General features: G+C 42.7%; 1 protein-coding gene across 4 annotated transcripts in view; it reads left to right on the forward strand.

Annotated features, from left to right (window-relative positions):
* TMEM184C (transmembrane protein 184C) overlaps positions 1-14,088 on the forward strand; it is a 78,785-nt gene extending 64,697 nt beyond the window's left edge. For all 4 annotated transcript variants that reach the window (XM_073604745.1, XM_073604767.1, XM_073604756.1 and 1 more), the window contains exon 11: positions 7,503-14,088. In XM_073604745.1, coding sequence (XP_073460846.1) covers positions 7,503-7,810 — 308 coding nt within the window. In that variant the 3' untranslated portion in view covers positions 7,811-14,088. The remainder of the gene's footprint in view (positions 1-7,502) is intronic.
* Positions 14,089-16,566: the final 2,478 nt, after the last annotated feature.

Raw genomic sequence — 16,566 nt, forward strand, 5'->3', positions numbered from 1 at the left:
CGTTCCGCCCAGGTCAGTAGGATTCTTGAGAATCCGCCAGACGAGTTTGTGTCGATTAGCTCCCCAGACAAACAGTTTGAGAAGAGCCTCCAGGGTCTTAAAGTACTTCAAAGGTAAATAGGCCAGGGTGTGCCAAAGAATGCACATTATTTTAGGTAGCAGTATCATTTTCATTAGATTAATGCGTCCCCAGACACCCAGAGGTAGGCAAGCCCAAGTTTGTATTTGTATTTGGATTTAATTAGGGTAAAGAGAGGTTCCACATTGAGGGAGATGTAATCAGCTGGGATTCTAGATACATGTACTCCTAGGTATTTAATGAGAGACACTCTTTTTAATGGGAGACAGGCCTGGATCTCAGATGTTGGGAAGCTATCCAGAGGTAGGATTTGCGAATTTTCCCAGTTGATTTTAAGCCCGGAGAATGATACAAAATGTCCGTAATGCATTTTGGAGAGTCAGCCAAATGCAACAAGGTGTCATCAGCATACATACTGATTTATTCAGTCAAGTCAGCTGCACAGAGACCATGGATCTCCGGGTTCTCCTGTAAAAAAATAGCAAGGGGTTCCGCTGCCAATGCATATAGCAATGGGGATAACGGACAGTCCTGTCTCGTACCTCTCGCTAGGCGACACGCCAGGGAGGGCCATCCGTTGGCCACCACCTTGGCCTGCAGGTCCTGATACAATAATTGGATCCATTTGATAATCTTAGGCCCAAATCCATAGCACTCCAGGCATTTCCACAAATACATTGGAACCTCGGTTTGCGAGTAACATGGTTAACGAGCGTTTCGCAAACCGAGGACTGTATTTCTAAAAATCCTGACTCGATTTTCGAGTGTTGTCTCGCAAAATGAGCAGGATTCAGGCCAAAAGCGGTGTGCAGTACCGCTTTTGGCTTGAGGTGGGGGGTGCCGGAGCCGAGCAGAGCCGAAATTCGCAGTTCGGAAAGGCCCGAGGACAGTTCGGCTGACCTTGGCAAACCTCGGAAAGGCTCGTGAACGGAGTCTTTCCGAGGTTTGCCGAGGTCAGCTGAAGTGTCCCTCGGGCCTTTTCGGCCGTTTCCGAGGCTCTCTGGCGCCCCCCGCCTCTGGCTGCATGCGGTATTGCATCCCATTGAAGTCAATGCGGAACAAATTATTTTAGTTTCCATTGACTTCAATGGGAAAACTTGCTTTGATATGCGAGTACATTGGATTACGAGCATACTCCAGGAACGGGTTATGCTCGTAATCCGAGGTTCCACTGTACCTCCACTCCACCGAGTCAAATGCTTTATCCGTATCTAAAGTCACTACCACCCGTGAACAACCCCCTCATGTAGGGCTTGCAAGTTAATGTACAGTCTCCTTAGATTACATGAGGTGTTACGCCCTGGCATGAAACCTGCCTGGTCTGAGTGTACCAAGGTCAAGATAACTTGGTTGAGGTGGAGAGCAAGAACCTTAGCTAGGATCTTGATATCAACCAGTAAAAGGGAAATAGGGTGGTAAGAGGCAGGTTGTCCCGCGTCTTTTACTTGCTTGGGTATCAAAATTATAATCGCCTCTCTCATAGAGGGAGGTAATTCAAAGGATTCAAAGGCATAGTTATAAAATTCGATGGGTAGGCCATCTGAGCCCAGGGACTTGGATCTGGCGAAGCTAGAAAGTGCCTCTGTAATTTCGTCTGTGGTGAGAGGAGCCTCTAACAGTGCTATTTGATCATCTGTAAGTTGCGGGAAGGTGATTCGTTCGAGAAAGAGATTCATCGAATCCCCACCTTCTGTGTTTGTAGACATGTATAATTCTGCAAGGAAGTCTCTAAATTTGACAGTTACTCTTGCAGGGTCAGTTATCTGTTTTCTCCTGTCACCATGAAGTGATATTACAACCGGCGGTCTATCTATCCTCACTATATACTAAGTATGCTAGTAATTTGCCTGCACGCTCGCTGTGCTCAAATAGTTTTTGTTTGGAAAAAAATAGTTTTCGCCTAGTCATCTCATACTGTAACTGGTTCACCACTCTAGTTTGCAGCTTGAGCAAGTCGGCTTGGGCTGGTGTGGGGTCATGTGCATATGACTGTTCAGTAGAGGATAACTCTGCTATCGCCTTATCAGCGGCAACAGCAGAGTCAGCCTTCAACCTATTAATGTGGGAAATCAGAGTAGAGTGAACATGTACCTTTAAAAGATTCCCACACCGCAGATGGGGAAGCAGACTGATCATTTTCCGTGAAATATAGTTTCCAGGTATTCACGAGCTCGTCATCATCTGGCAACAGTGATAACCAAAATGGGTTTAGGCGCCATGGGCGGGGTGGTTTATCGACCGGAGCGGTCAGGGTCATCCAGTAAGGGCTATGATCAGAGAGAAGCCTAGGGCAAAAGGCAGCTTCCCTCAAACGTGGAGCAAGTATTCGTGATATCATAATGAGATCTATACAGGATAAGGTGTTGTGTGGATGAAAAGTATGAATAGGCTAGGGCGAGTGGGCACTTCTGACGCCACGTGTCAATTAAATTAAAGGTAGACATCAATTTAGAGAATTTGGTTTCATGCGTAGCCCCTGAGGGTGACACCCCCGGACAGGTTCTATCTAGACTGGGATCCGTTGCGGTATTAGTCTCCCATCCAAATGGCCTGTACCGAAGGATAGCGAGCCATGAATGCAGACCCATTGTAAGGACAGCAGCACAAAATGGTGGGGGAATGTAGCAGGCTAATAAGAAAAGGTTCCCCATACAGTTTGACAGACAGAAAGACATATCGCCCCTGGGGGTCAGAGGAGACATCACACAACTCAAAATGTATTGACTTGGCTATAAGAACCGGAACTCCCCTTGCATGGGATGTGTGGGTTGAATGAAAGGCCCACCCAGCCCATGAACGGCGGAGAGCCAGCTGTAGTCGCCCCTCTACATGGGTCTCAACCAGCACCCCTACATCTGCACGTTGCTTCTTAAGGAAGGAGAGGGTTGCCAACTGTTTAACCCTATCACGCAAGCCCCCCGCGTTCCAGGTAAGAAATTTTATAGACACCATGTCAAAAAATTAGTGTAATCAAATAGCAGATCATTATACCACCACCACCCCACCATTTGCAAGTTATAAGGGTCCCCACAGCGGGTGCCAGGTGTCAACAGTAGGAGGATCCAAATTGCTAAGCATAAAGCAGAGAGCACACATCTACATATCATCTTAAACTGTACCTTATCGTCTGTATTGACATCTGGTAATAAAATAAAACTCGCCACCCCCCACCCTGCCCTACACTCACCCCAAATGGCGAAGGCATATTTCCAAAACATGGTAGAACAATCAACTATGGAAAAAAACAGTGATCCAAGAGCAAAAAAACTAAAGTGTAATGAGCAGATAGAACATACAAATCTGCTGGTTGAAGTTCCTCAAAAAGAAACCAGCCATTCTCGATGTCCCATACCAGGTGTGGGACTTGCAAAGGCTGATGAGTATAATCCAGCAACCATCCTTGCCATCATAACCATATCTCCTAGTTGAGGGGGGAGGGGGGGGCAAAAATTCACTGCACTTTACATGCGGTTTGTAGGACTACTTTGGCTCCAAAAAGAATAGGATCTGTGGCACTTAAGGAGAAATCAAAGAGACATGACAAGGGGGCGGGACTCCTCTGGGCAAAGCTTGTGGGTCCTCTGGGGAGGTGTTCGTATTAACAGTAACATGTCAACATGGTGGAACCTCCACCAAGCAATGAGGAAGTGCCGAAGTCAATGCTCAGCCAGGTTTCAGTGGGTAGGTATCCTGTTATGAAGGAAACCATCAGGCAGGGCATCACACCACACCACAGCACAGTGCAATCATGCCCATCTGTTTTTCCAGCTCGGAGTCACAGTGTGTAAAGCAGGTAGGTTGAAAATTTAGAGCCATGTGTCAGGCATTTAATCCACTGCCTGTTCAGAAACATTGCGCCTCTCCAGCCAGGCTATAACTTCCTCAGGATCCTCAAAAAAAAGGACTTGGCCGTTATTCTCCACTCTAGGGCGTGCAGGAAACAACATGGAATATTTGAGGTGTTTGATTCTCAGGCGTCTTTTAGCTTCCATGAAGCTCTGACGGTGACGCTGGGCCTCCGCTGAAAAATCAGGGAAAATGGCCACTTTACCATTCCCAAATGGAATATTGCCCTTCTCCCTGGAAAGGCGCAGGGCAGCACCCCGGTTCTTATAGTTAAGAACGTGCGGGGGGGGGGCCTCCCTGAGGAGGGGGTCTAGCAGGCATGCGGTGTGCTTTCTCCACTGCAAGTGTTGGGGAGAAGGCCTCACAGCCATGGGTAGTAATAAGCAGCCGCTCCAGGAACATGGTTGGGTCCTTACCTTCTGCCCCCTCAGGGAGACCGATGAAGCGGAGGTTACATGAACGTGCGGGGGGGGCCTCCCTGAGGAGGGGGTCTAGCAGGCATGCGGTGTGCTTTCTCCACTGCAAGTGTTGGGGAGAAGGCCTCACAGCCATGGGTAGTAATAAGCAGCCGCTCCAGGAACATGGTTGGGTCCTTACCTTCTGCCCCCTCAGGGAGACCGATGAAGCGGAGGTTACATCTCCTGAGTCTATTTTCCATGTCTTGCTTTGTGAGAAGCTGGTTAATCTGCAGCTGCATATGGTCAACCCCTGTCTGCAGTGGCGGGATGACATCTTCCACAGCACCTAGGCAGTTCTCAGCTGTCTTCACACGGTCACGGAGCTTCTGCAAGTTTTGTCGGATTAGTGAGATATTTACCTTCACCTTCTCGATTTGAGCAGTGAGGGAGGTTTGGCAAAAAGTAATCGTCTCGAGGAGCCTGTCTGTGTCCCCAGCCGAGTCCTTCTCCTCGTGTGCAGTGCCGCAATATTCCTCAGGGCTGTCCTTGTCCTGTTGGCGGTATTGATCGAGTTTAGCTGCGGCAGCTTTCTGAGCTTTCAATGGGGACATGTCTGTGCAGGATGAGGGATCCTTCACAGGTGGTCCAAGTACAATCAGGTTGCACTGGGTCACAGGATTAGCTTAATTGCCGGAGTAATGGACGGAGCTCTGTGGAATTGCGTCCTACTCCATGCCGTGTCAGGCCATGCCCCCCCTCCACAGGACAACTATTAGTTGTGCACTCCACAAATCTTGCCTTTATGGAAGAGTGGCAAGAAGCAAGCCATTGTTGAAAAAAAAGCCATAAAAAGTCCCGCTTGCAGTTTAGGAGAAGCCATATGGGGGACGCAGCAAACATGCAGAAGAAGGTGCTCTGGTCAAATGAGACCACCGTGAAACATGGTGGTGGCAGCATCATATTGTGGGGATGCTTTTCTTCAGCAGGGACAGGGAAGCAGGTCAGAGTTGATGGGAAGATGAATGGAGCCAAATACAGGGCAATCTTAGAAGAAAATCTGTTATGCCCTGTACACACGGGCAGACTTTTCGGCAACAAAGGTCCGACAGTCCTGCCGGCGGACTTTTGAATGAACGGACTTGCCTACACACGATCACATCAAAGTCTGACGGATTCATACGTGATGATGTACGACCGGACTAAAATAAGGAAGTTGATAGCCAGTAGCCAATAGCTGCCCTAGCATCGGTTTTGGTCCGTCGGACTAGCATACAAACTAGCGGATTTTTCAACCGGACTCGAGTCCGTTGGACAAATTTGAAACATGTTCCAAATCTAAAGTCCGTCAGATTTTCACACGAAAAAGTCCGCTGCAGGTCCGATAGAGCTCACACACGGTCAGGTTGTCCGCCGGATTCGGTCAGTCGGACCAGTCCGGTCCAAAAGTCAGCTCGTGTGTACGCGGCATAAAAGTCTACAAAAGACTTGAGACTGGGGCGAAGGTTCACCTTCCAGCAGGACAATGACCCTAAACATACAGCCAGAGATACAATGAAATGGTTTAGATCAAAGCATACTAATGTGTTAGAATGGCCCAGTCAATGTCCAGACTTAGATCCAATTGAGAATCTGTGGCAAGACTTGAACATTGCTGTTCACAGAAGCTCTCCATCCAATCTGACAGAGCTTGAGCTATTTTGCAAAGAACGGGCAAAAATGTCACTCAAGATGTGCAAAGCTGGTAGACATACCCAAAAAGACTTGCAGCTGTAATTGCAGCGGAAGGTGATTCTACAAAGTATTGACTCAGGAGGGCTGAATACAGATGCACACTGCACTTTTCAGATATTTATTTGTAAAAAAAAAAAAAATGGAAAACCATTTTGTCATTTTCCTTCCACTTCACAATTTTGCGCCACTTTGTGTTGGTCTATCACATAAAATACATTTACGTTTTTGATTGTAACGTGATAAAATGTGGAGAATTTCAAGGGGTATGAATACTTTTTCAAGGCACTGTACATGGGGCAGCCATATTTGCTATTTATAATGCTGTCTCTGCTTCCTGCTAGGTTGTACTGCATAATTGTTTGACTTGCTTATCCATTTACATCAATGCCTGGCTACTGGACAATTCCTGAGTGATTGAAAACAATATATTTCATGCTGCCACTATTGGCCTGTTGTGGTAGTTTAGGAAGAAGCACTTTTTAATTTGTGGCACGAAAGATACATTTTTTCCATTTAAAATACATAATCTTAACGTGGAAAAGTGTAGGATTCTTCCCAGTTTTTCAATACACGGATGATGTCTTAAAGTACTTAATCATGTTAGAGCCATGACACCACTCATAGAGGAGAGGGACTCCCCAGCACAAATGAACTGTCGCCCATCAGTTCATTCCTGTGCAGGATTTGTGCAGACATTAGGCACAACACCCTTCTCCACACTTCAGTAAGTTGTGTTGTGGCTGTAGTAGAAAGCTGCACCACCACACGTTGAGGACGTATGCATTGTAAATAAGAAACAGGCGCCATAATGTGATCAGATAAGACTGACATGTGACACAAACCTCATGTGGTTCTCCAAAGCTTCTTTATAAATATACAACTGTAGAAAACAGCATGACAAGCAATGCTTTGGTGCTTTTTCACTGATGCAGTCTAATCATTAGGCTAATTTTTAGGCTGACTCAGTAAATATATAATTTGCACTTTTTTGGACATCCATATTTGGCTTATATAATTTTGGAACATTCATGAGAAGGATGGAGGTGAGCTGAGTTCCCTAGCGGTAGCCAAATTTTTGCACTACTATATGAACTTTAATGATGGGGCCAATTTACTTTAGTCCATTTCACACAGTGATCTCTTGCTGGCTTTCTGAAGAAAGCTACATGCTGCCTGGTCTGTGCGTTGCCATTCCAAAGTATGTGTTATACTGAAATATTAGCCCTGTGTGGTTCTGGCTTTGAACTTTGTAACAGTTGTCAGAAAATATGAGGTTTATAACTAGGGTAGCATTCGGTTCATGGGTTAGTTGGATTTTGACGGCCCTGCTTGCATAGATGCTGTCCTTGTATTTTGACCTTGGAAACCAAAGGAGTGGCTAACAGTAAGTTACATCCCTCTAAAAAATGTGATATCTACACCTTAATGTATTTTATTCTGCTTTGTAGGAAGGACAGTCTTGGGCAGACCCAGAAAGATGTTTTTTCCTGATGATCTTGAGCAAAACGAGCACACCAGTTTGCTTTCTTCATCTACTCAGGATCCCATATCTGCAGAACCTTCTGTGCCACCATCTCCATCTGGACATTATCAAGGGTTTGGTCAGACAATAACACCGCAAACCACACCCACCTCTGCCACCATTCCTGAGGAGCTCTACAGCACAGACTCTCCAGAGCAGGATGTAAATGTGCAAGTGTCTGAGCCTGATGAGGTGGAGGTAACGCATGACAGTAGCAAGCGATCACACTCTTAATTCTCCAGCAAAGGATACCATGCCAAATTTTCGCAAGACTTGAATACTTGATTTTGGTGCCCACATGGATCTCTGCTGCTGTTTGAATTGAAGGTCTGGATAACAGCCTCTTTGGTATAAGTGTTCGATTAATTACCTCTTTTATGTTTGGTATGCAAATGAAAGTGGGCTTTCTTCAGATATTTTTTTAGGTATAACTGTACTAAAAAATCAATTCCAGTTATTTACTACTGCCTGCTTGCTAGAAACATACAATCAGACTTAGTGTTTTTAATGAAAGAAAAAACAGTTGGGAATCGTAGGAATTTACAGTTCTGGAAGTGTTCATGCCTAGTGTTGCTATGGTTACAATGAAGCAACATTTGGATTTTTGCCTGTTACATGGCTACAAACTAAAGTAGAAAGGTAATTTTTTAATGTTTAAATTATAAAATTGTTTGTGTAGCAATATATACAGTACTGTGCAAAAGTTTTAGGCAGGTGTAAAGACATGCTGTAGAGTAAGAATGCTTTTATTTTTTTATATATATATATATATATATAATATATTATTATTTTTTTATTTTTTTTAATCAAAATGCAAAGTGAGCAAACAGAAGAAAAATCCAAATCAAATCAATATTTGGTGTGACTACCCTTTGATTTCAAACCAGCATAAATTCCTCTAGGTACACACAGTTTTTGAAGGAACTCGGCAGGTAGGTTGTTCCGAACATCTTGGAAAACGAACCACAGTTCTTCTGTGGATGTAGGCCGCCTCAAATCTGTCTGTCTCTTCGTGTAATGCCTGACAGACTTTATGATGTTGAGATCAGTGCTATATGGGGGCCAAACTATCACTTCCAAGAATCCTTGTTCTTGTTTATGCTGAAGATAGTTCTTATTGACATTGGCTGTATATTAGGGGTTGTTGCACTGCTGCGGAGTACATTTTGTGGACAATCGCATGCCTCCCTGATGGTATTACATGATGGATAAATATCTGCCTGTATTTCTGAGCAATGAGGATACTATTGATCAGGCAACGTTGAGGACTGTAGGCGCAGTGGTCGGCCAAGGAAACTTAATGCAGCAGATAAGAGACGCATCATGCTTACTTCCTTTCGACATCAGAAGATATCCAGTAGTGCCATCAGCAAAGAACTGGTGGAAACCAGTGGGACCCAGGTACACACATCTACTGTCTGAAGAAGTTTAGCCAGAAGTGGTCTTCATGAAGAATTGCAGCCAAAAAGCTATACCCCTACGTGGAAACAAGGCTAAGCGACTCAAATATGTATGAAAACATAGAAACTGGGGTGCAGAAAATAGCAGCAGGTGGACTGATGAGTCTGCAGGCAACACTGAAGCATTGTTAAGGTCCCTTGCAAGTTTGGAGCTGCATTTTGCAAATAGAGTTGAGATTCGGTCAGGAGCAATGGTGCCCTTAATGCTGAAAAATATAGGCAGATACTTATCCATCATGCCATACCATAAGGAAAGGCATGTGATTGGTCCCAAATGTATTCTGCAGCAGGACAATGACCCCAAACATACAGCCAATGTCATTAAGAACTATCTTTAGCGTAAAGAAGAACAAGGAGTCCTGGAAGTGATGGTTTGGCCCCCACAGAGCTCTGTTCTCAACATTGAGTCTGTCTGGGATTACACAAAAAGACAGAAGGATTTGAGGCTGCCTGCATTCACAGAAGAACTGTGGTTAGTTCTCCAAGATGTTTGGAACAACCTACCTGCTGAGTTCCTTCAAAAACTGTGTGCAAGTGTACCTTAAAGAATTGATGCTGTTTTGAAGGCAAAAGGAAAATATTGATTTGATTTGGATTTCTCTTCTGTTAATTTACTTTCCACTTTGTTAATTGATAAAAAAATAAACTATTAGCACGTTTATTTCTGATGGTAATTTTTATCTTACAGCATTTTTCCACACCTGCCTAAAACTTTTGCACAGTACTATATATTTCTTTTTTTTACCAATAGTATAAATTTCCTTGTCTTTCCATTCTCAAATTTTGGCCAGTGGCTTTGATTATGCTATTTGCCAATTTTTTTCTTTTCTATTTCATTTTGAATGGAATTCCCTTTCTAATGCCACCCTTTAAACAGCTGTTTGCTCTTAAGGCATCCAAGAACTGCTATAACAGGTTTTACTGGCAGCATTACCTGCTGCTGAATGTGGAACTGCATAAGGTACTCCATGAGTAACAATGTATTTGAATGGCCAGAATTTAACATTCACATAATGTAAACTGTGGAAATGGGCATCCATCTTCTGCTTACTGGCATTATTGTAGGGTTGCGTCTGTGTTACTGTACAGGCAGATAAAGTAATACCCTGCAATAAATGAAAACTGTCTTTTAACATCCATAGTTTAATATAGGAAATAATAATTATTTTTTTAAATATTCAGTGATCTTTAATATTAAATATCCTGCATGATATATCTACAACAATACTAGACATATCGCATACAATCCACTCGGTGCCAACTGTATTACACGTTTTAAACATTTAAAAGGATGTAGATATATTAACAGATAAGGACATGTATTGAGCTGCAGATATTTTACATGAGTGCTAAGCCTAATGCCCTGTACACACGATCGGACATTGATCGGACGTTCCGACAACAAAATCCATGGATTGGATTGGCTCAAACTTGTCTTGCATACACACGGTCGCACAAAGTTGTTGGAAAATCCGATCGTTCTGAACGCGGTGACGTAAAACACGTACGTTGGGGCTATAAACGGGGCAGCAGCCAATAGCTTTCGTCTCTTAATTTATTCTGAGCATGCGTGGCACTTTGTACGTCAGATTTGTGTACACACGATCGGAATTTAAACGATTGGTTTTTGTTGTCGGAAAATTTTATAGCCTGCTCTCAAACTTTGTGTGTCGGAAATTCCGACGGAAAAAGTCCAATGGAGCCCACACACGGTCTGAATTTCCGACAACACAATCCGATCGCACGTTTTCTGTCGGAAAATCCGACCGTGTGTACAGGGCATTAGTGTTCTGTATAGATAGACAAAAACTTTTATGGGTATCTGCAGTTTATTTGTATCCAAATACAGTAATCTGATTGCAGAATAACATTGAAAGAGGGTCCCATGCAAACTTCGATATTTTAATGGGTTACTGCTAATAAACTCAGAATATAATCACAACTGGAAAGCCAGGATCTTAAAGTCTTTCCAAACCCTAAAACACAAAGTGCATATATTACACCTTACCAGTCCTTAGATGAGGTGGCTGCATTTGTTTTTTCTTTTCTCTTTTTTTTTTTTTCAGGCATCCCCCCTCTTCAGGTGATCCTACAAATAACATACAGTACTTCCTGTCCCCGGGGGGCTACAATTACACCTCCACCGCATGAAGGGAGCCATGGTTGCCACCTAGGCAGAACTTTAAACGTGTCTGCCTTTGCTCACGTCCATTACAGGGGAGATAATTGGATTGGTAGTTTACACAAATAGGATAAACCTTGTCACAGAAAGAGACAAGGACACTGCATTCAAGCAAGCTCAACGCGTATTTTCTTTACTTTGCTAAAAATCTTCTTAGCCTAAAAAAAAAAAAGAAAAAAAAAACGACTGCAGCCACTGCACCCAAGGACTGGTAAGCTGCAATATATTTCATTTTGTTCTTCAGTTTAGCTATGCTTAAAGTAGAAATAAACCCTCCTATCCTTTACAGCCAATGAAGCTGCTATCTTGGCCTTTGTTTGATCTGCAGTTGCCATGGTGCTGCACATGTAACCAACCATTTGATGGCTTGACAGTTCAGTTGACATAAGCACACTAGTTGTGATAGGTAACATTAAAGGCATGACTTGAATGTAATTGTTTTAGGAAATCATTAAATTAGTGAGTTGAGTTCCACTTTAAAAATGTTGGGGATGCTCAGTTTTGTCTGTGCCTGCAGTTTACTGCTCTCTCCTGCAGAGGGCAGTGTGCTTATTTACTGAGGAAATCCTAAGATTTTTGAAAGTGATTGGTAACACTGATGCCAAGGAAGTACCCTGTGTTTTTCTGGTAAAGCAGCATGTTAGAAACCATTGGTTGTCTACAGGATACCAAATACTATTTGACTTCATGTAATACAGGTCAGGTAGTACCCTGTCATTGTGTTAAAATAAATAAATAGAAGACCCAGTCTCCTAAAGAAGGTTTTCACTTAATTCTCGGAGTTACATTTTTGTTCTCCAGAAGGGCACTGGGCACTACTGGTATCTCACACTTCCAGATGTGTCAGATGCTTTATTCCCCTGAGTGTTCCTACAACATACAGTAGCAATGTAGTGGTCAGTAGAAACCAAGAGCTCAGCAGGGAACATGCTATCCATCCCACCCAGAAGAGTAGTTTAGCAGTAAATGAACATATGGAACTCTTAAAGAGAGCAAAGATGTAAAACATCACGCACAAGAAAGGTAAGTATAAACCTTTTTCTTTTACATTCTAGCCCTTTCAGTATTTTCAGTATTTTAACAAGCCAAAGGGTCAAATTAATTACCAGTAGCATCCACAAAACCTTTTCAAAACTGTAGATCCCTTTCACAGTTTCCCAGACAGGATTCTCATCATTATGGTATTATATTATTATATCTAGGATGAGTATGAGTGTACATGCAAAGTGATCTCCCAGAAGTCATTAAAACGTTTTTGTATTTTTCACTCTCCTAAATGCCCTCACATATTGACCACAATAAAAATGCATGTGACAATGGCTAAACTGGCTTCTTGCAATGTCCATATGTCCTGTGTCATGTGTTGTCTGAAACACTATGAAAGGGATCTTGTGCCATGGAAAGCATTGTGGTTTGCCTTGGTGATTGCATGCTACCTGACCTTTTAGGCCTCATGCACACTGGACATTTTTAATGCTGCTTCTACAGGCATCTAGCTTTTTTTTCTGCCTCTAAATGACTCTGCATGTTAGCCTATGTCTCCATTCATATATAGGTGTTTAGAGGCAGAAAAAAACCCCCACTACAAGCGCAGCGGTATTTTGGTAGAAAACCGTTTGACGCATGTAAATGCACATTAAAGCTTGGTGCGTTTAGCACTTGAATGTTCATTCATTTCAATGGCCAGTGAAATGAATTAATGCCCAAGTGCTTGACACGTCTAAACAAGTTACACATGTTTACAAGCGTTAAGCATTTTATCTGCCAAAACACCGTTGCCAGGAGGAAATAATGGCCAAAGCGTCCAGTGTGCATGAGGCCTAATAATAAATAAAATCTGCTGCGCATGGCAGTATTTCCTTTCTGAGAGTCACATAGTTTCATATTCATGAGCCATGAGTTATATTGCCACCCAAGAGAGGCTTGGACACTCAGGCCAAAAACTGAAGACCAGCCCTTGGAGCCGTGTCTTCTTAGGTTTTCTTTGATCCACAGTTGCCATGGTGCTACAATTGTGATCAGCTGTGACATCAGCCATTTGATGGTTTAACTATTTGGTTGAGAGCTGACATAAGCACCCTAGCAATTGTGTAGAATTTCAAGTTATCAGTCTTGCAGGAACCCACTTTTTGAGCTTATTACTTTTTCTTTGCCTCTACACAGGGCGACGATCCTTGTGGCAATTATTTATTAAAATCCCCTTCATGAAGTCTGTTGAGGGACACCGCTCTTTTCCTGTTGTGATGGTTATCGCTTTTGTGTGGGCAGGCTGACTAGAGATGGGGCAATATGTCCTATCCTCCTGTAGATGGCAGTATAACCCAGAGTTCATGAATATGAAACAATATGTTCCTCAATGGACTTCAAGAAAGGTATTTTTGGTAAGTCCATGAAGATGATCCTCACAACTGATATTGCCTAAAAATCTTGCTTTTATTCAATAAATGAATAAAAGCAAGATTTTTAGAGCAATATGGGTTGAGTGGATCACCTTCATGGATCATTACTTTCAGATGAGCACTGTGGATTAGGCACCTGGGAGCTCTGTTGATGGCGGATTAAATGGGTAGTAGCATTGAACTTTTTGTTTGCACTATTTTATGGTAAGTGCAAAAGTCTCACCACTACAAGGAAAATATATATTCAATAAAAGTTTATTGATTTGACTTAGTGTGCACAGATACATATACATCAAAAAACGGGAAAATATTATACAGCGCTCTGGCACAGTATTTTTTACTGTACCAACAGAAACTTTCCTGGACATTGTTACCCATGCATTTTTTGTTACATATTGTTGAATGTAAGCTATTTTGGCAGCAGAAAAGCTAATTTGTTTCTGCTTCCATGATTAAATATACCTTGGTTAAGGAGTCTGCTTAGTTCTCCATTGTTATGCACTATTAGCTGTAAGACATGGTTAAGTGTTGAGTATTGAAGCGCCATGTAAAATATGGCATGGTTTTCCAGAATGCACCTTTTGAACTACATTCCCCAGGTTAAAGGGACACTAAAGGTTCCCTTTTTTTGCTTTTAAAATAAACATATTATACTTGCCTCCTCTGTGCAGTTGGTTTTGTACAAAGTGGCCCTAATCCTCCTCTTCTGGGGTCCCTTCGCGGCGCTCCTGGCTCCTCCCCGCATCGAGTGACCCGTCGGAGAAGCACTCTCCTTCAGGGCACTCATGTGTGCGCACTCCCATGTCCTGCTGCTGCGTTCAGAGACAGCAGGACTCAGTACCGCCCCCCGCCCGGCGCCCGCATCATTGAATTTGATTGACAGCAGCCGAAGCCTGTAAAAGAAGCTTACCATTACAGCATCTTGTGTCTTAAAACACCATCACTTTAGTACTCTTTCGCTTCTTCAAGCTCTTCACAGCTGTGTGAATGTCCACTTCTTCTGCCAGCTCGTACATCATTACAGGATGTGCGGACCAGCATGAGGAACTCCTGCATGCAGTGGGGAAACAAGTACTTGACCCATCCGCAAAGGCCCAATACCTGCAGCAGCTTTGGATCATTAAAATGGCAATGTTTCAAGACACAGGTCACTGGAAAAGTCACAGAAGAAGTAGATAGACTTCTTCTATAGGGCTGGGCTTCTTTCAATAGTGACCCTGTAGTAAGAGGGTCACTATATGTTTTGTATTAAGTTTTAAAAAATGCAGGATGCAACATCATAGAATGTATATGGAGAAACAGGCGCTTTTGTTATAAGAATGCATTGCTTAGTAAAAACGGGCACTAGGCCTAGCTTTGTCCTCTCTGGTGAGTGAATTTGTGGATTTTTCAGTTTACCCTACAACCTGCGTTATTAGCATCTCGTGGCAGATACCCTTTCTGGACAGTAAGGTGGTACTATTTCATCAAATTCAATAACTCCCCACAATATGAACAAAACTGGGCGGCTTTTTTTTTTCTTCTTCTTTTTTGTGCCTTACTTAAATATCCTGCATATAATTAATGTATGAAACTGACCCAACCAAAAAAATGAGACAAGCAAGCAGCATTTAATGCAGGTGCTGTTTGTACAGCAGATAGGGTCATGCACAGGAAATAGTTCTACTATATTCTGCTTTTAGAAAGCCCTCATAGTAGAGATGAGGCTGTGTGAAGGAAACCTTTGAGTTTCTGAAATATCCTACTCATGGGGAAAACATATTATTGGGCTTCTAAAAACTCCCTGCCCATATTACACAGTTCTACATTCTAGAGGCAGATTTTTTTTTTTAAATTAGGTTTACTATCTCAATATATTGATACTGATAAAGCTTGTCCAGTGTCTTTTATATTTACCAGGTAACCTCAAAGTACTTGAGAGAAAATCTGGTTGCACGATCGTTACATTTGTGTTACAATGTTTGGTTACTTGTGTTTTCAAGCAATCCATGTCTTGGGCTACATGTACACTAGCCTACCCTGACCGCAGCCGCCGGCAAACGCAAAACACGCGCAAACTATGTTTTTACCACAATTTTACCACGATTTTGGATTTTCCTGCGGTCAAAACATTCCTATCCTGAAAGCGATTCTTCCTCGTTTAGGAGAGGGAGGTTTAACCTCGCCTATACACAGCAGCTTTTAAGCTCTGCTGAAAGCCTATGTGTACATTTACTATTTATAGAGTTGAGTTTAGGCGCTTTGACAAAGAAACGCCAAAAGCTCCTAAACTAGTTTAGGAGATGCCGGGAGCTGCCAGTGTACAAGAAGCCTTAAATTATTAATTGCACACAAATATCTCTCCATAATTAATCCTTAGGGGGTTGGACCACTGTGGAGTTTTTATAGTCCAAAAAAATCTGTTTTTTTTTTCTTTTTATTTTACAATTTGATAAAATATGGGCCACTTTTACCCAAATCTTTGTTATTTTGAAAATGCTTGTGGACAAAGTGACCCACTGGCTTTTTTTGTTTGTGTTTCAAAAACTACAGCAGCCAAATCTCAATAATTTTTAAGTCCTGTATGCCATCTCTCCTCCAAAAAAAAAATCACACATTCTTATTCCTATTACTGCGTTCCTTGTAGTGTAAAATACACTTGTAGAGATTTTGCTATTCTGATGGTACCTGAGAGATTAAAAGAACATGTGGGTCATTCAGCTCAATAGCCATAGCCAAAGCTGAGTGAGTTTTGGTTGGGCTAGCCCTCCAATGTTACATAGTTATTTACATAATCTGGTTGGAAAAAGACACAAGTCCATCCAGTTAAATCAGTAATCAACCAATGTTGATCTTTGTTACAGTTTGTCACATTTACATTGTGCCTTTTGACAATGTATGATACGCCCTCCTGGGCACAAGTACCTGCTCCTCCGTTTCTCTAGCAACATTCTATAGAAGTCCTAGTCT

This window comes from Aquarana catesbeiana, linkage group LG01, assembly GCF_042186555.1.
Source record: "Aquarana catesbeiana isolate 2022-GZ linkage group LG01, ASM4218655v1, whole genome shotgun sequence".
Lineage (NCBI taxonomy): Eukaryota > Metazoa > Chordata > Amphibia > Anura > Ranidae > Aquarana > Aquarana catesbeiana.